Source organism: Camelus ferus, chromosome 33 (genome assembly GCF_009834535.1).
Source record: "Camelus ferus isolate YT-003-E chromosome 33, BCGSAC_Cfer_1.0, whole genome shotgun sequence".
Taxonomy (NCBI): Eukaryota; Metazoa; Chordata; class Mammalia; order Artiodactyla; family Camelidae; genus Camelus; species Camelus ferus.
In genome coordinates this window covers 1,377,297-1,402,055 of record NC_045728.1, presented here as the reverse complement: position 1 = coordinate 1,402,055, position 24,759 = coordinate 1,377,297, and the positions used below count along the sequence as shown (strand labels likewise).

The window sequence follows — 24,759 nt, the reverse complement described above, 5'->3', positions numbered from 1 at the left end:
CCGTCTTAATAACAAAAAGTTTCCCCAGTCCCAAGATTATGTGTACGTGTAAAACTCTATTTTCCTGATGCCGTCAGAATTTAATTTTTATATTAATACTCAGCTCCCTGACCTCTCTTCCATTTATTTTTTATTGCAGTACGAGGTGAAGTCTTACCAGCTTTTAATTTATCATGGTAAGTCGTCGTATCCTATAACAAACGATAACGTTACACCCATTTAAGACTCCTTATTCTTTTTTGAGAAAGGATACTACAAACGGGGAATTTAAACAGCACCAATACGAAGACATCACTGCCGAGAGAGAGGCCCTGTTACCGGGCGTTCGTGCTGGCAGCCCCCTTCCCGGGGCCCAGTTCTCCGTGACCCTGGGCTCCCACAGCCCAGGCAGCCACGCCAACGTGAAACGTGAAAGCCAGAGCTACGTGGCCACTCTCCTCCTACTGGTCACACCCCAGCCCTCGGGACAGTCAAGGACATCACTGAATCCCCGGATGCAGCCGTGAAGACGGAGAAACTTCAGCACCATCTAGGCATCCAGACAACAGAGCGAGCAGGAGAAAGAAGACGCAGCACAACGTGGGGAGGGCACAGCGCAGCGGCAGCGCGCACTGAGCACACACGGGGGCCTGGGCTCCCACCCCAGGGCCTCCAGTAAACACACACACCCATTAAAAGAAGATGCACCGCAAAGTAAACCTATACTCAGGCCTCCTGGGGCTGAAGGAAAGTGATGGATGGAGAGGTGTGAGATGGTGGAAGAGAAGGGGAGAGCCAGCCCGTGAAGGCTCACGCAGGGAGAACCTCTCAGAAGGCTGCCTGAGACTCCGTAGGGGCGGAGAGCAGAGAGTGCGTCCCCTCCGCCGGCCTCCGCCCTCCACAACGATGGCCACGAGCGGGGGAGGTGGCCAGCAAGGGAGACCAGAGACCGGACCCTCCCCGTAGGTGGGACGTTAGTGTGAAACCAAGGCGGCGTTAGTCTTCTCATTCATACACTATTTATTTTATCAGACCCCAAGTTGTTTTCCGGACCCTGGACCCTGGAGACGAGCCCCCAGGGCGCAGAGTGAGCCCCGACCCCCATAACCAAGTCTAAGCCGCTGTAGCTAACCCATCACCTGCGGCCAGCGGGGCTGGCTCCTGAGTGTCGACGTGGAGTTAATTAGACCAATATCCTACGCAAAAGCCCGATTGATCACCAAGACACCGTAACGAGGACCTAACACCGCGGCAGGCACTGGGGGCGCGCGATCCCCCCAGGGCGTGCCTGCGCACCCTCGGGAGCCGTGTGGGCCATCCGCTGACAATTAGCATTTGGCAGCAGCTCCGACCTGTTTCATCTCTGCTGATTGAATAAGGCAGTTCCTGTTCTCTCTGTTAATTAATATCTATCGATTAAAGTTTAAGGCTGGGCACCAGACGTGTGCACTCCTGCTGGCTAACGGCAGGGTAGTTAGCGCGTCTCCCGCTTGGCCTGCCTTGCTCCTTCGTCTCCAGGGCCCCAGAGAGACTTGCTGCCCCTGAAGGGGAGCCTGGACCAAGGGGTCACAGCTGGCGGAGCCCAGAGCCCGGAGCTGCTCCGGGGAGCGTGGGAGGGAGCCAAGCCTCAGCGAGCTCTGGGGCGCCTGGTTTGCGCTAAAGACCTTCTGGGTCTAGAAGCTGCGGACTTCCGTGTTGCCCCGGCACCCGGGACTGGGTTAGCCAAAACCCTTCCCTGGAGTGTGAGTGAAGAGCTTACCTCTCTGCCCTGGACCTGCCTAACTTCCTTACTGTGTGGAGAACACGGCTGCTCACGTCAATCTCTGCCAAGTCTGGCAGGTGTTGTGTGGGGGTGGAGGTGGGGGGGTGGAGATGATGGTGGGGGTGGGGGGGTGGGGGTGATGGGAGGTGAGGGGGGTGGGAGTGATGGTGGGGGTGTTGGTGGTGATGGAGATGGTGGAGGTGGGGGTGGGGGTGATGGTGGGGGTGGAGGGGTGGGGGATGATGGAGTTGGGGATGGGGTGGGGTGGTGGGGTGATGGAGGTGGGGATGGGGTGGGAGTGATGGTGGAGTGGGGGGGTGGGGTGATGGTGGGGGTGCTGGGGGTGGGGGAGGGGTGGGGGCGAGAGTATCGGGGAGTGGGGGTGGGTAATGTGAATCATGGCCCCACTCAGAGCATTTCCAACTCCCAGACCTTTACCCTGGAATGAATTAAATGAGATTGTAGATCCCCTGACGTTCCAGGTGTGACACAAGCTAGTCCACGGCGGTGGAGAGAAGCGCGTCCGCTTCCAGCCCATCCCTGTGTGGAGTGGACATTTGTGTTGTTTCAATGTTTTCCTAGTTTATGAGGGTTAGTGCTGTCACTGGTCTTGAAGATAATCTCATAATAGGATAAAAGATTACACTGTAATCTTCTATTTGCTAATTTAATTAGATGAACTAAAGCTCCTTTTTCCTTGCCTACAGTGCTATTTTTTAAACATTTACTTTTTAAGCCACTTGCCTCACTTTTATTTAGTATTCTGTTTATCAAAGTGCAGCATTCACAAAGCAGAGCACATAAAGCTGATCTCGAGTTCAGCTCAGTGCGTTTTAAACACACGCATCCACGTCCCCACAGCCACAGCAGAGGGGAAAGCGCTCCCCCGCGATGCCGAGGCCCCTCACGCCAGGGGTCAGGCGTGGACCCTCAGAACCCGCCCCCCCCCCCACCGCTAGGCAACCACACTGCCTTCCCCCAGCGTCGCTTTGCCTTGCCTGCTATTGAGCGTCAAATAAACTGGAGCCGGTGTGCTTGCCCTGGTGCGTGAGAATATTCATTTGTAAAAATAAAAATGAGTCAGTCAAAGTCAGGGGTCTTCGCTTTATTTTTGTAAGTCGGTTAAGCCCGCTTGACAGCTTCTCCAATAACCCAGTCTTGTCGTCTGGTCTATTTAGCGGAAGACGCTGGTCTTTCTAAATTCCTAACATCTCAGACCTTCTTTACGACGGCTCCATGACCACTGTCCGTCGTCCAAGCAGGCTCACGAGAGCGTTTAAACCACGAAGGCAGAAGAGGTGTCTACTGGCGTATCCTCCTTCTCAACCTAGATCTGCCCGCGTTGTCATGTGTGTTCATGTATCCACCTCACGAAACAGGAAGCTGTGTGTAGGAACATGGCAAAGGCGCCTCGACTCGACCTGCGTCCTGTCTCTGGACACAGGCTGTGTCCTGCCCCAGCTAGCTGCAGGAGAAAACAGCCAGGCTGGCCTGGGCCTCGGAGCTGACTGTGGGTGCTGGTGAGATGCTCGGTAGGCAGACCCCGCAGACATGCACAGCGGCAGGTCCAGAACATAGGAGCTGAGCCAGCATCAGACAAGACCAGGAGGCCCAGACACAGGCAACGTTTGAGACTAGAAGGGGCAGGTGGTCCTCTGAGCCTTAAGCTTTGAGCCTGGGTTTAATCGCAGGGCGTGGGTCCTCGGTAAGAGATGACAGAGAGAAGCAGCCCCTCAGCTCTGAAGGGATCAGTCCATGAGCTGACGACCAGGACAAAGACAGACTGAGGGGAAGGACGGCTCCAAGGCAGCAGCCCTCGGAGTGTGCCTGTCAGCATCCCCAGGGACCTGGTCAGAAATGCAGAACCTCAGACCCCCCTGCCCGCCTACGGCATCGGAAGCTCTGCCCCGAGGCCCCGGGTCTGTTTTCACAAGCCCTCCAGACGATGCTGATCCTGGCCGAAGTCTGGGGACCCACGTGGAAGAGGTGAGGAGGAGGGTTCTGAGAAGGCTGCTTCCCAGGAGTGGGCTGGGATTACTGGGGAACGGCTGGGCCCCAGGGCAACGGGCTGCAGCCACGGGAGTCTCTCCAGCGTAGGGGCCAGTCCTGGGCATGAGAACTGGTCCAACAGAAGCGGCAGAATCAAGCAGAACCGGACAACACACATGCGCCTTTCCAGAGGCCATGAGGACCCACTGTCACGTGCTGAACGGCTGGCTTCTGTCTCCCGCCCCTTCAAAGCCATGGGCTTTTAAAAAGGCAAGCACCTTGTTTGTTCACCTCCACTCACCATTCCCGGCAAAACGCTGGAACCAGGACAGAATCTCAGAAAACGTTTGTGGAACGAATGAGAGGGGGAGTGAGTGATTGGGAGTCCGAGGTGGGCAGACACTCACTACTGTATAGAAAACAGATAAACAACACGGCCCTACTGTACAGCCCAGGGAACTATATTCAGTACCTTGTAATAACCTACAAGGAAAAAATATGAAACCAAATACATGTGTGCACATGTATGACTGAAACACAACGCTGTGCACCAGAAATTGACACTTTATAAACTGACTGTACCTCAATAAAAATACACAAAATAAATAAAGAATGAATAAGGAGAAGTCAAAAGCAGGGTGTGTGTATTGAATGAACCCATGTGAATGAAATGCTCAGAGCAGGCTGATTCCCCGGGACAGAAAGGGGACTGGAGTTTTGGGGGTGCTGGGGAGGCCGCTGACATCTGTCTTTTTGTGTGGATGAAAATGTCCTGGAGTCAGAGAGTGGCAATGGCTGCACAGTCCTGTGAATATACTAAAACTCTGAATTGTACAATTTAAAGGGTGAATTTTATGGTATGTGAATTATACCTCAATAAAAATAATTACATTTTAAAAAAAGCCAAATGTGTGAATATCAAGCAAGCCATTTTGGAAGAAATATTTCATGAGCCAAAATCTATTCCGGGAAGACGCTGGGGGGTTTCAGACAATGAAACTTAACCAGACAAAACCGCACACACAGAAGGAGACGGAGCCATCGGGCAGCGCCCCCCTCCCCCTCCTTCTGCAGGACCCCCTGGGCCCGTCCATCAAGGGCAACCAGGCCGCCAGCAGGTGTGCGGCACGTGCCCCACGTGCGCTGCTGTCCCTGAGTTAATGTTTCCAAAAATGGTTCCCCACCAGCCGAACAGGGAAGAGCGCACGACGGCGGAAGGAGATGTCGGGAGAAGGGGGTTCAGGCCCTGCCCCCCAGCTCAGGCTGGGAAATGACAACTGTCAGCGCACTGCCCAGGGCGGCGTGAAGACCCTCGGGGGGAGGGAGGGAGGGAGGGAGAGAGGGAGGCAGCTCCTGGGGAACCCTTGGTCGGTTTCCATTGTTGGCGGGAGATGGAGGCAGAGCGGGAACACGGGCGGGCAGCGTGGACGGGTGGGGTCTGTGCTCGGGCTCAGCGCGTGGTTCCGGGACTGCTGGGGGCACAGGAGGGGGTCTCTGGGACCCATCCCACTCCCCCCGAAGGAGGAGCTGCCCGCAGGTTCCCAGCACTGCAGGCGCCGGGCCCCCTGCGAGCCGGGACCCCCGCGAGAGGAACCCCCGGCGAGAGGGCCCCCGGCGAGAGGGACCCCCGGCGAGAGGGCCCCCGGCGAGAGGGGCCCCCGCGAGCCGGCGGTCTGGGATGCCCGCTCCTTTTACGAGCCTCCCTCTTACGACCACCTATTTATTTTTACGCCGCTGCCAAAAGACCACCATTAATCTTCCGCGCTCCCTGAAGGCAAAACGCGGGTAACTGGATTTATCCGGGTTAGACTTTGTTGGGTGCCCTCACAAAACAAATAAATAACCGACCTCGGGAGCGGGGCGCCTGGGGAGCGGCGCGCACGCGGCCGGCCTCGCCGAGCCCGCGCCTCCCGCCCGCACCTGCCTCCCCTCGGCGCCCGCCGGCCGGCCTCGTCCCCCCGCTCGACTCACGAAGCTGCGCTCTGACCCTGCAGCCCCAGAAGCGCCGCACGGGCGCGTCGTCCTCCCCGAGGCTTTCTTCCCGCGGGACTTGGCTCTCTCCCTCCATCAAGGTTTTTCCTCCGCCACCTCCTTCCCCCGAGGCCGGTTCCTTTCCTGACTCCAGCGCTAGGGGCTGCGGAAGCCTCCCCCCCGCCCTCGCTGGCCCTCATCCTCGGTCCCTCCTGGCTTTTGCCCTCCAGGTGCGGACGGGTTCAGACATGCGCCACCACGCAGAGTGAGCCCCCCAGTGCTTGCCTTCCCAGCAGGCTGGCCTGGCCCGGCGAGCAGCCAGACGCACGCTGCCGGGTTGTCCCTTAACCCAAGCGAATTAAGTCCCATAGCAAGCCCCGGGGGGCCCACCGCGGCCACACCGGCCATGCTCTGGGAACTCCGCGCACGCCGCTTCCACCGCCACTCCCCCCACCGCAGGGAGCCGCGTCTGTGCCACGGGCACCGCGTACATAACTGCCTGCCAGCCCAGCAGCAACTGCCCGCCCGGACCTTGGGGACAGAGCCTGCCTCTCACTAGAGGGGCTAAAACAGCCAGAAGCCCACTTCCTAAGCCCACTCCTCCATCCAGGGACTAGGCGTGTCCTGTGATCCTGGCCAGCGACCCCACAGGGAAACCTGCGAGGAGAGAGCTTCTGGGAAATGCTTTAAAGAGCGTCCTTAATGGCTACGTTAGACTTTGCTGTATGAGAATGTGATGTCTGGAGCGGCTGCAGCCTTGTCGAAGCCGTAACAGGTGATGACCTCAGCACTTCAGCTGATGGAAACCAATCGTGAAAGTGCCTGCCTCCAGCATCCTCGTTAAGTGAGACCGTAAGTAATACCACTGTTTACACGCTTCCCCTGCTGTGCTGTTACTGGGAACTAAAAGCAGCGTATCTGAAACGTTTACCCCGACCCCAACCGTGGCTTGACTGGATGAGGGAGAGACACTCAGCCCCAGCTGAGACACTCCGATTTATCTCCTGGAAATTTGGAAATGGGGAACAATCAGTGGGAGCTAGCTTGAGCTGAGAACCAGCGAGCTGAGAAGACGCAGGATGGCCATCGTTCGCCCCATGGAAATGGAGGAAGCTGACTGGTAAAGAGACAAAGAAAGCAGACATGGTGGAAAGGTTCCAACTTTTGGAATAAAAGACCATGTGGCCGCATGGAAAGAGGCAGATGACAGAGTGGCTTCCCTCCTTTCAGAAGTCAAAGTTCTGTGCTCCTCCTGGGTTCCACTGTGCTTATAACAAAGCCTACTTTTTTGTTTAAATAGTTTAACTGGGCTTTTATAAATCTTAACAAAAAAGGGAAAAAAACCTAAGGCAAAAAATTATGTTTTACTCAAAACAAGGAACACCAGAGATGACATTTTCACTGCCTTCTTGACCCTTAAGTCCTGTGAATGGAGACCCATGTGAGCTCTACTGGAGAACTTCACAGATTACGTGACGGTTGGTGATACCCAAGTGATGAGAGAGTCAGGGGAGGCCAGGTTACTCCCTCTGCCTGCTCTGCGGGAAGCACTACGGAGACCAGATGCAGCATTTCCAAAGGCTGCTGCACAGAACTAGTTTTGATTGCAGGAGAATCAGATTCCTGAGTATGTGTCTCAGCGTTCTTACTTCCATATGTCTGTGGCCGACACAGGGATCTGTATCCTAAAAAGTCCTCCAGGGTCACTGTGATGCAGAGCCGGGTTTGCGAAGCTTGGAAACCATGAAGACAAAAGGGACTAAGGAAAACCAGGGAAGACTGACAGAGGAAGTAACATCCGAGGCCGGGCGCTGAACAACGAGTCAGGCCTGCCATGTGAGCAGAGGCTGGAAAAGAACTTCTCTGGAGCAGAAAGAGCAAACTGCAAATCATTACACAAATAAAAGTTGCTTGTGTTCATTATTCTTGCCACTTCCGTTCTGATCACAAATACACAAATGTCGGATTGCACCCACGCTCAGAAAGGAGATGAGGACAGAGAGACAGATGCAATCTACCTGCCTCTTGTCAAGAAGAATTTATTAGCGTGCTCTGTTTGTACAGTGCCAGACGAGACACTTGGGACAATTAAATTGAAATTCTATTCCTGCTCTCAGGAAACTAACATCCACTTGAAGAAAAAAAAAGTGTGTGCATGTGTGTGTGTCTGAGAGAGAGAGACAGACAGACAGAGAGAGAGAGCACGAGTGAGCAATAATGAACAAATGATTTGATTACAGCTGTAAATGCGGGGGGTGGAGTGAGTGTTGCACCCCGCTCTCCTCCGGCTTGCACGGCACTTGAAGAGGCGTCTGATATGATTCTTACTGTTGCTCCTCTGCAAGCAGTGTCTCCCCACCACCTCCCCTGGCTTCCTTCTAGACTCTCTGCCTTCGGGTTTCCTCACTTGACTGCCCGGGCCTGGGTGTGGCTGTTTCGGCGCACATCCTTCTCGGGGGGCTCTGAACCTCCCAGGTCTGTGGCTTGGGGCCTGATGTTAATCTTGAGAAATCTGGTCATTGTTTCAGTATTTTTTCTGTTACTTTCTCTCTTTTCCTTCTGGTGTTCCCCCTACATGTGCATGATGCCTTTTATAACTTTCCCATAGTTCTTGACTATTCTGTTCTTCTTCCCCCAGCTTTTTCTCTTTGCCTTTCAGGCAGGAAGAGGAGCTCGCTGATTCTCTCCTCAGCCGTGTCCAGCCCAAGGAGACCATCCAAGGAGGCAGTCTTTATTTCTGTAACAATTTTTGTAGCATTTCTTTTTTTAAAAAATTTTCTCTTTGAAGTTCCATTTCTGTGCTTGTATTAGCCATCTGTTCTGGCATGTCATCCATCTTATCCATTAAAGCCCTTAGCATATTAATCATAGTTATTTTGAATTTCTGGCCTGACACTTCCAACATCCCTGCCACATCTGAGTCTGGCTCTCATGCTCTCTCATTCTCTTCAAACTGTGTTTCGTGCCTTTTGGCTGAAGGAGGCTGGAGCTGGGTGGGTCACTTCCCCCAGGGGTTCAGGCTCCAGCAAACCCACTGCGGTTTGATGCTGGCGAAACAAGTTCTCTGAGGGCAGGCTCCTGTGAAGGAGAGCAGGGTGCTCTGGCGCATCCCAGCATGATGACCTCCTCCCGTCAGTTCTCATGTTTTCACCCCGAGAACCTGCTGTGGCCCCCGAAGGTCAAACTCACAAGGGTGGGACCCCGGGTGGGACCCGTGGGACCCGCCCCAAGGCGCGGCCGTCTGGAGCAATTTCCCAAGCCAGGCCACACTCAGCCTCGAGCAATCAGTTTCCCCTTAAATGTTGCTCGTGGAGTCTGACAATAGCCTCGGTTTCTGCTCAGAATAAACTGTGATCTTGTATTCACCTGCCTTCAGTTTTCAGGTTGGTGGTTTGTCCTGCGGTCTCAGTTCTCTGACGGATCTAAGAAGCATTGTTGATGTCAGTGGGTTCAGCTTTTCTCTGGTGAGGATGGGACTGATGACTTCCAGGCTCCTTATATGCTGGACCGGCAACCTGAGTCTCAGCCCACGACTCTCTGTTGTCCTCACCGCCATGCTCCCGCTCACGCTGCCGCAGCCCCTGCCGAACGTTCTTGGAACACGTCAAGCACATGCCCTCCTCGTTCCTTTCCCCTGGAACTCCTCCCCCAGGCACATGCCCACATCACCCCTGCACTCTGGCCACTTTTCTGCTCAAATGCCACTTCATCACACAAGTAGTTCCTGCCACAGGAAGGAGAAACGGAGCCTCCTGTCTGTCTTGGTTCAGTTTTCCTTCCTTCATTACTCTTCAGAGCACACATCTCTGCATACCATTATATCCTATTTCAGTGAGCTTATCATGTTTAGTATTTGTCTGTCTGCCCCAGAATGTAAGCTCTATGATGTCAGAGGTTTGGTCTCTTTTGCTCACCATTGCAACCCTGCTTCTACATGACTCCCTGGAAAGTAGTACACGGCATATAGTGCTCAATAACACTTGTTGGATGAATGGATGGATAAATACATCAATCACCCATGGTCTATGGGAGGATATATGACTGGCCAATGTGAAAAGCACATGACAAGATGCTGAATGTCATTAACCCCCACAGAAATGCAAAGTTAAGTTTTACAAGTGGCACACTACTTCATTTACTCAATAAAATGGCTAAAAATTAAAAAAAACTAAACTAAAAAGAGCTATAATGCCAAAAGTTGGGACTTTGAAGCAGCTGGAGCCCTAAGACATTACTGGTGGGGATGAAAATTGGTGTAATAACATTGGAAAATGGTCTGGCTGTTTTATTAAAGTTAAATCTACACATATCATATGACTCAATAGTTCTATTTCTAGGCATTTCCTGAGAAAAATGAAAATACATTTCCTTATAAAGACTTATACTCAAATATTATTTGTACCTTAATTCATAAGAGTCCAAACTAGAAACAATCTTAATATCCATCAGCAAGTAAATGGGAAGAGAAGTCGTGGTACAGCCATGAAAAGGAATACTACTGGGCAGTTACAGGGGGTGACCTACATGAATGACATGCGTGTGTCTCAAACCCATTATCCTGAAGGAAAAAGGTCAGATATAAAGGAGCACTGTATACTACAGTGTTATCCCATTTGTATGAAATTACAGAACAAACAAAATTAACCTCTGGTATCAGAAAGGAGACTGATGTCTGCCTCGAGCTGGAAGATTGGCTTCAAAAGGGCAAAGCAGAAAAGTCAGCAGGATGGCAGCCCAGGAAGCTCAAGGCCTCTGTTTACCCATAGAAACCTGAAACAAACAACTAGAAACTGAAAAAACAACTTTACAGGGGCTCTGGAAATCAGTCAAAGATTACAGAACCCGAGCACATGCCCAATCAAAAAAAAAAAGCATCATTTAGAATGACACGAAATGTCGCGGTGTTTTTATTCTCCCTCGCTCTACCCATCTGCAGGGCAGTGCCATTTGGAGACAGCTGTGCCTGGACTGCTACCCAAACTAAGCACAAAATTAACAGAAGGAGGGAAATAATAAGGATTAGAGCAGAGATCGATGAAAATGAAAAGAGAAAAAAAGAATCAACAAAACCAAGAATTAGTTATTTGAGTAAATTAATAAAATTAACAAACCTTTAGCTAGATTTACTAAGAAAAGAAGGAAATAAGATTCAAATAAAATGTTTTTAAAAATGAGAAGAGGGACACTACAGAAATGGAAGAGACTGTAAGAGAGAACATTGAACCATAGCATGCTAACAAACTGGACAATTTAAACAAAGCGGATAGTTCCTAGAAAAACACAGCCTGTTAAAACCAAGTCATAAAGAAACAGAAAATCTGGACACACATATAACTAGTAAGGAGACTTAATCAGAAATCAGAAATCTCCCAACAAACAAAAGCCCAAGACCAGCGGCCTCACTGATGAATCGCACCGAGCACTCAAGCAACTAAGAACAGTCATCCTCACCCTCTCTCAAAAAGCTGAAGAGGAGGGGACGCTTCTGAACCTATTCTATGAGGCCAACATTATCCTAACACCAAAGGCAGAGAAAGACCCTACAAGAAAAGGGAATTACAGACCAGCGTCCCTTACAACCATTGATGCAACAACCCTTAAGAACATGCAGTTGACCCTTGAACAACGTGGGAGTTAGGGGTGCTGACCCTCTTTGTAGCTGAAAATCTGCATATAATTTACAGCCAACCCTCTGCATACAAGGTTTGGTTATCAGCAGTTTCACACCTGCAGATTTAACCAACCACCAATCCTGTTGTACAGGAGTATTTACTATTGAAAAAGATCCATGTGTGAGTGGATTTATGCAGCTCAAACCTGTGATGTTTGAGGGTCAACTGTATTAGCAAACTGAATTCAACAGAATATTAAAAGATTATATACCAGAAACAAGTAAAATGTATTACTGGAATTCAAGGATGGTTGAACACATAAAATCAGTCAACGAATACACCGTATTAGCACGATGAAGTTTTAAAAAAATCATTTCATTAATGGAGAAAAAACATTTGACAAAATTCAACAGCTTTTTGTGATAAAAATCAACAAACTAGAAATAGTAGGAAACTGCATCGATAGTATAAAGGCTGTACATGAAATATGCATATCCAACATCGTACTCAATGATAAAGAACTAGACTTCCTTCTAATACGAGGAGCAAAGCAAGGACATCTGTTCTCACCACTTCTATTCGTACAGTACTAGAAGTCCTAGGCTGGGCCATAAGGCAAGAAAAATATCTAACAGGAAACCAAACTGGGAAAGAAAGAAGTCACATTAACTCCATTTGCACAGGACACAATCTCACGTGCAAGAAACCCTAATGATTCCACAAGACATCTGTTAGAACTAATGAATGAATTCAGCAAAATTAGAGAACAAAATCAACACATAAAAATCAGTTCTGCTTCTGTGCATGAACAATGAACAAGCCGAAAAGGAAATTAAGAAACAATTCAATTAGTAATAACATTAAAAATACCAGGAATAAAATTAACCAAGGAGGTGAAAGACTCATACACTGAAAACGACAAAATGTTTCTGAAAGAAATTAAAGACAATGATTAATGGAAAAGCATCCCACGTTTATGTGTTGAAACACTTAATGTTGTTAGGATATTACTCAATACTACTTTAAGCCGTCTACATCTTCAGTGCAATCCTTATCAACACTCCAGTGATTTTTTTTTTTGCAGAAGTAGAAAAATGAATCCAAAATTCATATGTAATAATCTCAGGGAATCCCAAACAGACAACACAATCTTGAAAAACAACAAAGGTAAAGGTCTCACCCTTCCTGACTCCAAAACCTACCACGATGCTGCAGGGGCCAAAACCGTGTGGTGCTCACGTGCAGGCAGGCAGAGACCAACAGCAAAAAAGAGAGATCCTAGAAATAAACTGTGAATGTATGTTCAAATGAATTTCAACAAGGGTGTGAAACTCAGCGAGGAAAAGATACACTTTTCAACAAGTGGTGCTGGGAAAACTGTCTCCACAGGCAACAAACTGAGCTGGACACTTCCTCTTCCATTTACAGAAACGAACTCAAAATGGATCAAGGAACCAAACATAAGAGCCAAAACGACAAAACTCTTCAAAGAAAACAGAGGAAACATTTCCTGACACTGAGTTTAGCCGTGATTTCTCGGCTAGGACACCAAAAGAAAACGGTAAAATGGACTGCCTCAAAATTAAGAATGTTTGTACCTCAAGAGACATTGTGGGCGGAGTGGAAAGGCAGTCCACAGACGGACGAAGCCATGTGCCAACCGTGTCTAATGAAAGATTAATGCTCAGGATGTATAAAGGATTCTTGTAACTCAACAACAAAGACTAACAACCCGATTAAAAACGGGCAATCAGCTGAGTAGACATTTCTCTAAAGAAGATACATAAACGGACAACAAACCCATCAACGGCACTAATCACTAGCGAAATACAAATCAAAACCACAGTGAGATAACGCTTCACATCCATTACAATGGCCATTATCAAAAAAAAAAAATTGAAAATAGCAAGTGTTGGCAAGGATGTGGAGACACCGGAACCCTTACGCACTGCTGGGGGGAACGTAAAATGCTGCAGCCGCTGCGGAGCAGGTGCGGGGGTTTCCCAGCACTGCACAGAATTCCCGTAGGATCTACTTCTGGGAACCAAAGAATTGAAAGCAGGGACTGGAGTGGACATTTGCACACCCACGTTCACGGCAGCATTCACTGTTCACAGCAGCAACCCAAGGGTCCACCAACCAATGGGTGGATAAATAAAAGGCGGTATAAACATACAAGGGAATATGACTCATCCTGAAGGAAGGACATCCTGGAAGTGCTACAACACTGAGGAGCCCTGAAGACACTCCGCTCAGGGAAATGGGCAGCAAAAGGACAAACAGCCTGTGACCCCACTGGTGCGAGGCCCCTCGAGCAGTCACAGTCACAGACAGCAGGCAGCAGGTGGCTGCCAGGGGCCGCGGGAGGGGGACAGGGCGACAGCGTTTAAGGGGGACAGAGGTCCAGTGTAGAAAGGTGCAAAAGGTTCTGCAGAGGGACAGCTGTCGCAGGTGGCGTGACTGTATTTGATGCCACAGAGCTGTATGCTTAAAAGCGGTTAAAACGGTAAATTTCATGCTCTGCACACTTGACCGGAATAAAAGAGAGGACACAGGAGAACTCTTTGCGGGTGATTAAAAACATCCTGTGCCTTTTACTCTAAGGGCGAACACGCGTGCCCAGTTCATCTCTGTGAATACGGCGCATTTTATGTGAACCCCCGCCCCGCTTTTCCCTCCTCTCTCCCTCCGTTCTCCCCGCTCCGGATCCACAGGTTCTTTATCCTGCCCGCATAGTCACTAGATGTGAGTGCTTAACGAGGACAGCCTGGGACTCATTTAACTGTCTAATTTCCACACTGCTCAGAGGAGGGCTGGGCACAGAGCAGTCAGAAAAAGCTGCTTGGTTCAATTGGGAAGTCGTAACTTATATTTCTTAAAACATCAGTGCGGCTGTGTGACCTTGCCACGTGTCGGATTTAGTCTAAGCTCTTACAAACTTGAGATGCCATGTTTTCCTCCCTAACATCCCCGTGAAGTGGACACGTAGCTCCCCCAACCCCTGTTTTTTAACTGAAGCTGAGAGAAACATGGTCGCTTGTCTGACCACAGTCAGCCGGTGAGAACCAGAGCTGGGACCTGAACAGGGTCTTCGGACTGTGGGGTGTGTGTTCTTAACCTCCCGGTAGGGGTTATCACACTGCATTTCAGGAAGCCCCCGCTGACCAGCCAGCTGTAAATGTAGGCATATCCTGATTCCAGGAAGATCCTATGAACTGTTCCCACCACACGGAACAGCATGGAACAGCACGGCGCGCGCTCCGGAGGCGCATTCAAGGCCCTCGCAGTGAGGCTCGTCGCAGAAGCCGCTACATCTCAGACGGCCAAGGCGGTGCGTCCGTACCTGCCCGCACCCTGAGAAGCCCCCTGCAGTTTTAGCCGACGACACACGGACTCTTTTCCAACTCCAAGAGTTTGCAGATACACTTCCAGAATATGCCATCCTCTATTTTGTAACCTTAATAAAAAGTGAGGAGGCTGGCGCACCTCCCTTGTGACCGCTCAGAACCTCCTGACTGCGGCTTTAAGAATAGTGTGAAATCGCGAATGCTGCAATTACAATCAGCAGGAGTAGACGGGACAAGCTAAATACCAGCTGTCTCGGGAGAGATCATTATCTCAGCCAGGACTCAAACGCCAGTCTCTGGTTGCAATGTCAGTGACTTCCCAGATGCTTCCGAACAGGTGAGAAAATACCTTCATTAGAAAAAGTCGGGGGGTGTGTGTGTGAGGGGGCTGGGGGGACAGACAGAGACACGGGGACAAAGGACACAGACCCATCATTTCTACAAACCTGGAGCCCCTACCATGTGCTGGGTGCTGCACCGGACCCTGGGACACAAAGATGGAGAGAGGCGTTTAACAGCAGGCAAGGAGAACCACAGAGGGAAGAGGGGTGTTTTCAAGACGGCGCAGAAAGCACAGGGCAGTACAGACATGACGCCCATCATGCCTCCTCTCCGCAGATGCCCTGCGGCCCTGTGTGTCACCGTGGGCGCGGCCACTCCAGTAAAACACCCGCCGACTCACCCCTTGTGAATGCTGGCTCCCCCCTTATCCATCGTGGGCGTTCCCACAGCAAGCGAGAAACCCACGTCCTGAAGGCATCAACTGCCATCAGTCCCGGTCAAGGTGGACAATGTCTGACACGGCTTCCACACGCCTGAGAATGACCGAGGCTCAGTGGTTTAGCTGCAGAGGGTCCCGTGCGACTCGGCCGAGACCACACAACCTTGCTGGCACGTGAGGTGCTCTTAAAGGGTCATCCGGGCGGGCAGGTAAATGGTGAGCACTGGACAGTCCATGAACCCGGAGGCTGAGAGGCGTGGGGTCAAGGGTGGAGCTACTGTCTAGAAGAGGCTCTTGCAGAACAAGACAGGAGCTCTGGTCACGTGGGGCCCAGGGCAGGTCCGACACAGAGGTGCAGGACAGGGGCCAGGGCTCAGTGACAATTAGGGGACTCCAGCTGCAGGGCTGGGGGTCAGAAAGAGCCACGTTCCAGCAGCTAGTGAGGACCTGAGCCCCACACCGCTCGGGTCTTGACTGAGGATGGAGGGCACGGCGCACCTGTGCGGGTGTGGTCCTATGGTCTGGACCGTCGGGGGTGGGGACGTCACCCGCCAGAGCCTGGCAGGTGGGGCACTGCCACCTCCTCCCCTCCTCCTTCCACTGCCTTCGACTCCCGGGAGTTCAGCCTTGGCTACTTTCTCCTCCCTTGTGTGCGTGAAACTTTGGCTCCGACCCTCTGTCTTCCTTCAGCTCTTCACTGACGCCTCGGGGAAGTCTTCCTCCTTCTCTCTTCCTTCCATCTCTGTCTTTCCTTGCTCCAACTTCCCTGCTTTATTAATATTTATGACTATTTCCCTGGTCGTTAGCGAACAGCACATGCACACTTCAATCAAATCAAGGGAGAGCTATGCGTCTTCAAATTAAATTTGGCACAGTGGAAACAATAATGCCAACTGCAAAACTTTTGAAACCATGCAGAAATGTCTTTGGGAAAATGTTTTCCATATTATCTTCCTGTAATTATGCCTACATTTCTTCAGCATGGGCATTTCACCATAAATAGAAAACTATCGCCTTCTCTTTTCTTTCTCTTTTGCATAATTACTTCTCTACAACGACTTTGCTTTCTGTTATTCTTCATTGCTGGTCTGCAGCACTTTGGGTAATTATGAGTTAAATTACCTTCTGTGGGCGAGCCAGAAAACTTAACCACCACTTAAAACACTCTGTGCTCCTGTTATGCAATGGAAACTTGGTTAATCGAGATACCATAAATCTTCAGACCCGCTGAAAACGTTTACTATTCAAAGCTAAGTTTTATACATCGTACTGATTGGCACTCCTACAGAAGCCAGGTCGAGTCCTTCTCAGTGTCTCCTTGATTTAAGCAAAACGCACCATCTCCAGGACGGAGGAGGCCAAGAGGGGCCACATGCTTCCTGCACAGCCACCACCAGAGGAGCGGGGGGTCTGTGCGCACCGCTCCCCCGGCCCTGATGGTTTACGCTAAAATGAGTATAGAGATGACTTGGATTTTAGGATTTTTAAAAAAGTCAACTCCTCATCTTCCCATCCTTCCACACAGATCACATGCTCCCCCCCAGTTCTCGGAGGGCTGCTCTGGTGTTGGTGTTCTTGCCATCAAACCACCCGTTGCTCTGTCTCGCTCGCGGGGTCCTTGGGGATGCTGCCCACGCCGCGGGAGGTCCGCACCCGGAGGGCACACGTGTGGGACGGGGTCAATGCTAAGAGCGCCCACAACCTTCGGCAGCGCTCGCAGTGCGGGGACCGTCCTGTGCGCCCCTTCCTGCCAGGCCCGCCCCTGCATTATTTCCAGCCCAGAGCACAGAGCAGCGCCTGCTCACCTGCAGGTGAGGGGCGTCAAGCAGCAGAAAACAAGGGGGCCAGCTGGGGGCGGGCAGCAGACGCGCGGCCCCCCCGAACGCGGACTTCCCCGACCTTTGGTCAAATACGGGTGCGAGGAACAGAGAGGGGGTGTTTGTTTTTCCCGCAGCACGTGGAAACCGGCTCTGTTCTCTGTGCGGGCGGGGTAGGTTCTGTAAAACTCAGAGGAAGAAACAGGGCGCTCCAGGAGCAAACGCAGACTCTGACGCACAGTAACCGTGCGACCAAAGGCAAAGCTAACCTTCTAAACCTCAGACTCCTCGCCTGCTCACTGGGGGTCGGAGGGGCACAGAACGGGCCACCCCAACATGCCTCTGGCACGTGGATTATTTCAAGCTGAGAACTAACAAAGCCCGAAGGACGCAGGAAGCAGCACGGGCCTTCCTGCTGGCTGGCCGAGAGGTCAGGCAGCGGGCCGTATCAGGCGTAGAGCATCAGCAGAGACGCCCGCGGTGAGGACGGGCCAGGTGCGGTGCGGGAAACCCTGGGATCAGGGTCCGCGCCGCGGCCCACGGTCCCCGCCTGGCCCAGCGAACACCTGTTTCCCAGAGTGTGCCTGTTCTCCTCCAGGCGAGTCACCTCTCTCCCCTTTGAAGTCCCAGACCTCTGCCCCCAACACCCCCTTTTGTCTTCGGCTGAAGATGGCCTTCAGGGGGAAGGTTTGGGCCTTTCTGGCGAGTTGCTCGGTTCTCCCGAGTCTCTCCCACGGGTCCACGTTATTAAACGTTTGATTTTCTCCCGTTAATCTGCGTCACATCAGTTTGATTTTTGGTCCAGGCAGAAGGCCCTAGAAGGGGAGTGGAAAATGTCTTCCACTTTTATTCTCCCCAGCAGAATAAAAATATTCTGAAAATTACAAGAAACCATAAGGAGCTGGCCTGGCATTTGACGCACATCTGATCACAGACAACAGAGTTTTTGTTTTAACCTCCGCCCCCTTGGGAATTTTATGGCAGTCTGTGGCGTGACCCTGGAGGGGTGACACCAGGCTCCAACCTTCTCTGACCTTCTCTACCACGGAGACGACACCCATCAAGGCAGCACAGTGCTGAGCGGCAGAAACATCACAGCTCCAATTTTCCCATCTTAAACATTATGCACCAGGTACAAGAAGTTCCAGGCAGGTGTCATGGCTGCAGGCGGGAGGGGACTTAGAAAGCCACCTCTCCCCGTGCCCTGCTCCCTCCACGCCGACCACCCCTCCAATTCAACTAGACCTGACCTCGGCGAAAGCACAAAAGCATCTTCCTGCAGGGAAAATAATAAACAAGCGAACGGACCTGAAGTGGTCTGGTGCCGTCCTGCTCAGGTTAGAGAAACAAGACCGATCAGGGAAGGCTACCGCGCGGCTCCTAACTCAGCAGGCAGGGCACATTCCTGCCAGCCCTAAACACGCCTTGGACCACAGTTCACTCCTCTCAACTCATGACTGTAAGGACATTTCCATTAATAAGGGATGTCAAGTGTCCTCCCTTGGGAAGGTCAGAGGGGACGCAGGTGGCTCCTCCCGCCGGCTGCTCGTCACCGCTGGGCCCATCAGATCTGTGACGCACGCTGCCCCAGCCCCCAGAGCCAGCCAGGCAGGGCGCAGAGTAACCAGGCCAAGGGCACGTCTCTTCTTAGGACAAAGGAACTAAATTGGACCCAAGGGCCAAAATGAGCAAAAGAACTTAGATGAGGGCTCTTTGGTGTAGAGCAACTGTCTAGAGTGGCTCAGACAGTCACAGAGCTTGTGTCCTGAACGCTTTAAACTCTTCCTCCCACCCCCAGCCTTGGCGTGTGTGCCGGGAAGACACGCCCACACCTATCGGGGACCTGGGAGAGTGTCAGGCTAGCCAGCCTTTCTCTGCCAGCCTGCTGGACCTGGCCCCAACCCGGCACACGCCCACTTCCCAGGCAGGGTCACCGCGGAGCCGGCTGCCTTCCCCACCCCCTCCTTGCTCTGGGCGGCTCCTCCGTCTGGAGCCAGGCAGGTCTCCGCAGAGACAGCCGCCCTTCCAAGTACATCGCTCCACTGCCGCAGGGACAGGCCCTCGGCTCCGCCGTCCTGCCCCTCGTCTTCCCGCAGAGATGGGGAAGTCTGCAGAGTTCCGATCAGACTGGGACCGCTAGTGGGTTCCACTGTCCTCTCTGGCAAGTGATTTAAGCAGAAAAAAAGTCCCTCAGACCTCCACGATCTCTGACCACCTGCCCTCCTGAAGGTCCCAGCGCCGCCTTTTGAAGAGAACAGAAACCCTTTAGACGTGAGCACCCCGTCGCTGCAGAGGTAACACTCCATTATAAGGAGCTGAGCCCCTTTAAGACGAATGAAAAAGCATTCGGCCAAGACTTACTGTCTGAATCCTTAGTGTCGAGGATGCTGCCTGAACGCAGAACACAAGACACGGCTGAGAAACTCCGGGAACTCACAGTGTGACCACAGCCACACCCGCAACAAGCCCACACGTGTGTCTCTCACACCGAGACCCGCAGCGAGCGTTCCTGGAACTCAGGTGAAGGGGATTCCTGACCACAAGCGGAAAGCAGGGCGCTGGGCGGAAGTGGGAAAGGACTAACCACTCCACAGCCCTGTGTGTGCGGTGGGCCGTGGGGTGGGCAGGAGGAGCGAAGCTGCGAAGAGCTGAGAGTCCAGGCAGCTGCTGGGAGTCCTCCTCAGCAGCGGGACAACCTGCACGTCTGTGCTGCTTCACAGTCAACAGAATAATGCCATCTATTTCATCTCCCCGGGCGCACAGGCCGGGCATCGCTGCTCCCAGGTGCACACACACGAACCGAAGTGTGGGCAATCATGCAGTAAGCGGGTGGCAGATTAAGGCATGAACCCAGGCGGGCTCACGCCCCTGAGCCCGGCCCTCTGTCCCAGGCGCTGAGAGGCCGTGAGTGGTAAGGCGCAGCACGCACGCAGGGGCCGTGTGGTGTGGGCCGGACCGCCGGACACCAGCCTTGCTCAGGGGGTGGGACAAGACAGGGCTCTAGGCCGGGGGTTCTCGGTCTCCCCACCAGAAGTCCTGGGAGACACCTTAAAACGCCCACGCCCACACCCAGCTCCAGACCGCTCGCCTTCCTCGGCCTGGGATCCTGGCTGCGGAATTTTCAAAAGCATCTCAGGTAACCTCCTAGCGGCTCAGGTGGGCCCCGCAGCTGGAGGGGCCCGTGTGGACTTGCGCTTGGCTCAGGCTGTGTCCTCGTCTTCCCAGACTGAGAGCAAAGTCTTTGCCTGGTCCAAGTCCTTACGCAGTCTGGGCCACCTAACCGCTGACAGATGCATGCTCTGGACTTGTTCTGCATGACCTGCTGGCTGTTTAGAACTCTGTAATTCACACAAAAAGAAAAGCTAACAGTGGTGAGTGCAAAACGCAGAAGCACCCAGGCAGATGGCAGAGCGCCGCCCTGGGAGCCGGCTGCCCAGGCGGCCTTGGCGAAGTCCCGCGGCTGGAATTATTCCTTGGCAGTAGCTGACACTCCAATACGTGGTTCCAAACGGATTAGCTCCGAGCTCCAAATGAAAATGCAATGGTATTTTAGAAGAGAGTTTTTAAGCATAATCCCAGATCAGCAAGCCTGGATCAGCAAAACTGATTATCCTGCTGTACAAAAAAAATAAAATAAAAGGAAAAAAAAACCCACCCAGTATGTTGGTGGGAGCTTTTCCCATTTATGGAACAGTTACAGTAAGAACCCCTACCTCCATCCTCTTGCACCGCGCCCCGCCCGCCCAGAACGTTCGCGAACACGGATCGATCGTGCGGGCACACTGAAGAAGGACAGCGAATTCAGGGAAGACGGGGGCCGAGGACGGAGGCACGTCTGGTGATCACCGTGTAACTGAAACCGCCTAATAGCACCAGCGGACCACACTGAGCGTCCTGGGCGCCTTTCCTGACGTGGGCGATGATTCAGATGCAGGACTTCTAGACACTTGTCATATCTAATCTAATGGAAAGGCACAGAACGTTTTTAACCCAACAGCAGATAATTGTAATGAAATGATTCTGGCCAAGAGGGCCCATTTGTAATAATGAATTCAAATCAGATTCATAGAAGCCATAATTCAGACACAGTGAATACCACCTTCATATTCCATATCATCTCTCTCTCAAGAAGGCAAAATAACTCAATATTCACATAATTATTTTCACTCTTCAAGTAGCCCTGTGAAGTAGTTGTGAGGAAGATAACACTGCCTCACTTATATAAAATGAGTTTCATCCACGTTCAAAACTTCAGGGACATCTTCCCTAAAGTCCTCAGAGCATCAAAGACCCATCACAACAAGACATGCCTCACGGAAGGAGACCATCCTTCTCCGAGCCGGGCACGTTCTCACTGGAAGTTTCCAAGGAAGACCCAGCTTCCTCAGCTCCTTCGCTTCTGCCAGCAGGTTTCTGGCCTCCTACGCGACTTCCTTCAAGATTCAGACACAGGCTTGGGGTATGCTGATCCAGGAAAGCCACGTTTGAGAGGACTTTCCGTGGCTGATGCTCCTGGGGGCCGCTCCAGTTTTTCAGTGCATTCTGGACATCTGATGCATTCTGAACACTAAATTCCCAAACACAGAATTCCCAGTGACACGCCTTCTGGGAGACTAGGAGTGACTACAGTTAAGGGTCACAATTTTTCAAAAGCCAATAATGACACAAATGATACATCTATCTGGGGTGGAGGCTCAGATGTCCAGGGACTCCCCTCTGAGTCCTGACAAACCTGGTCCTCACCGAGCCAGGCCTGCTGACCCAAAGGGGTCTGGATGAAGGAAGGGGACATTGCGACCCCAGGAATCTGCAGGAGCGACTCATGTCATTTCAAAAAACAATGTGATGGTAATGGAGTCAGAACCTTAGAAAGAAAAATCAGGGGGAAATGAGAGTTAAGTAATGAAGGCAAAAAAATTTTAAAAGGAGGGAGAGAATGAAAAACAGACAGAAGCACATAAAACAGAGGCACCTGATAAAAACAAAGGGAAGTGGAACAAAAGAGAAGAACGCGAGTGGTAAAGGGAGGAGGGCAGAGAAGGACTAAGATGTGGATGAGGCACTGCATGTCTCCACTTAAGGGCAAATTACCCAGGAGCGGAGAGGCAAAACCAACACAAGAAGGGCTTTCTATTTAAAAAATGAAGCGTGCCATCAGGTAACAGATAACATAGTCGAACATGCGACGTTTTTTTTTTCCTCTCCACAAAGCACAAAAAGCAACTATTCAGCTTTTCCCTTTTTTATTCGCATTCCCATTACGAAGCCCAGCTGCTAAACATTAGAATTGAAGATCATGAAAACAGGCCAGCAGCTAATAAAAAAAAAAAAAAAAAAAAAAAGGCAGAGCAAAGCTGGCCCTCTGCTGGTGGAATCGTCTGACTGCACCCCAGAAAGCAGAAAGCTCCAGTTACCGAGTTTCCGGTGTAACTTTCAGGGGGCAAGGAATGGACAGGGGATGTTGGAAAGATCATCACTGAGGCCCTATTCCATGCTGGGCCCCTCCGCCCCTCTGAAGACGGGTGCGGGCAGCGCCAGCGTCCCTGCACACCTACCTCCCGGCACTCCCCAACATTTCCTCGTCAGCGTGCGCCGTGGCCCCGGGGCTGCGCCTCTCTGAGCAGACTGGTCCACTGCACGTGCGCCTCTCAGGGCACAGACCCCCGGGGCTCCTCTGAGGCAAGGAAGTAGGCCCGTCACACTCCCTCTGGGCTGGGCAGGCCAAGCATGTGGCCGGGAGAGCTTCCCTCCTGCTGCCAGGGAAGGGAGTCTGTCCCCATCTCTTTTTCCCCCTCCCCTCCCAGGGCCCCCCACACCAGCAGACAAGGTGCTAGGACTCCTCCTCTGGCTCGAAGGGAGATTCAGCTGAGGCAAGAATCAACCTTAATACCCGGGCTTAGGAAGGAGGAGCGGGGCCCCAAGAAGCCCCACTCCCCTTCCTCAGGGACAGGCTGGTCTAGGTGGGGAGCGTTCAAGCAGCAGAGCCACGGGGAGAACAGGACGGGAGCCCCATCCTCACGCGCTCCTGGGAGAAGCCAGGCTTCTTGGCTGCAGAATCTGGGGCACGATGTTTTATTTCCACCGTAACCATCAAAGTCACGGACAGGGCAAATGCATTCACCCTGTGTACACTGTGAGCAGAGTTAAGCTGGGACGTCTCCGAATCTGTCTCCGAGGACCAGAACTGCCTCATTAAAAGGATAAAAGATGATATCTGCTGAGCTGGTGGAAAGTGGTGGCTGCATTTTTATTAAAATCTCTCCTGCAGCAGGCCGGGTCCCCAAAGGTTCATATTCCAAGAATCGCCACCCCTCTGCCTGGAGCATGTACGCGATTCCCTGTAACTCACTGAGGTGAACCAGAAAGCCTTCCCGCTGTGTTTCTCACACAGGAGTGTTGCCGTGGCACAAAAGCCGCGTGTTTCGTCTCCACCGCCCGAGCCTGCAAAGATGAAACTGCCCTCGTGATTTATAACGGGGGCCCCAGGAGCGCCACGCGGGGTTGGCACGGATGGCTGTCTCTTAACCAGACTCATAAAGGGCCATGGCCCAGCGCCGGCGATTCCGGAGCCGGAAATTTCAGGCCTGTCTCTGGCAGAGGCGGGCCGGCCCCCCGGGAGGACACCCCCCCCCTCATCACATAGGCTCCCGACTGACTGACGGGGAGAGCCACCAAGGCACCAGCGACCGCAGCCTAAGCCCCCAGCGTTTCAGTGCCGGGCTCCCCTGCTCTCATCCCCGTGCGGAGGCAAAACGAGTCTAGACACATCACAGCCTCACAGCTAGACGAGTCCCAGGGATGGACCTCAGGGTCCGCTCTTAGATCTGGGACCACAGAAATGACGAAGCTGCCCAGGACAATGGGTGGCAGCTGCTGCAGAACGCCAGGCGGGCACCTCTGGGGCCTCCGGAGGCCCTTCGCGGGCTCCAGCCCCCCACGCAAGCCTTCGGGTCTCGCGCGCGCGCCCCTCCCCACGCAACCACATCCGAGGGGCTCAGGCCCCCGCCGAAGTACGGCTCCCTACCTGAGGGTGGCGCTCTCCCCCTGCCGGACCGTCACGTTGTCCATAGCTTTGGGGAAGGTGGCATCTCCGCTGCGCACGGGCACTCCTGTGGGTACAAGGAACAGCAGCCTGAGAGACACGACCACGAGGCACTTCCAGGGCAGGAACAGGTACCCACAGACCCCCATCCTCGACAGCCGCAACTTCCCGGAACTCCGGCAGCGGCTCGGGGCTCGTCCCCGCCCCGCACACCGGCGGGGCTGGGCAGCGGCGCGGGGAGGGAGGGGAGGGCTGGAGCGAGCCCGCAGCAGAGAGGGGCCCGGAGAAGCAGTCCAGGCGCTCCGAGTCTAACGATTCCTGCTCAAATCCTGCCTCAGCTTTCCAGCCCCGCAGCGCCAGATGCCCCCTCCTGCATCCAAAAAGAGCTTTCTTGACGCTCCCCTGGGGAGGCGGGAGGCCGCCAGGAAGGGAGAGGAAGGAGGAAGGTGCCGGGGTGAAGGTCACAGACTGCTCTTTCTCTGCCTCTCTTCGAGATGCCACTGTAACATTCAGCTGGGC

General features: G+C 52.7%; 1 protein-coding gene across 5 annotated transcripts in view; it reads right to left on the bottom strand.

The window, feature by feature from the left end:
* Positions 1 to 24,759, bottom strand: part of OPCML (opioid binding protein/cell adhesion molecule like) — an 872,021-nt gene that overhangs the window by 411,220 nt on the left and 436,042 nt on the right. For all 5 annotated transcript variants that reach the window (XR_004316937.1, XR_004316938.1, XM_032472534.1 and 2 more), the window contains exon 2: positions 24,223 to 24,307. Coding sequence is in view for 3 of the 5 variants with exons in the window: in XM_032472534.1 (XP_032328425.1) it covers positions 24,223 to 24,307 (85 nt within the window). In the remaining 2 variants the exon portion in view is untranslated. The remainder of the gene's footprint in view (positions 1 to 24,222; positions 24,308 to 24,759) is intronic.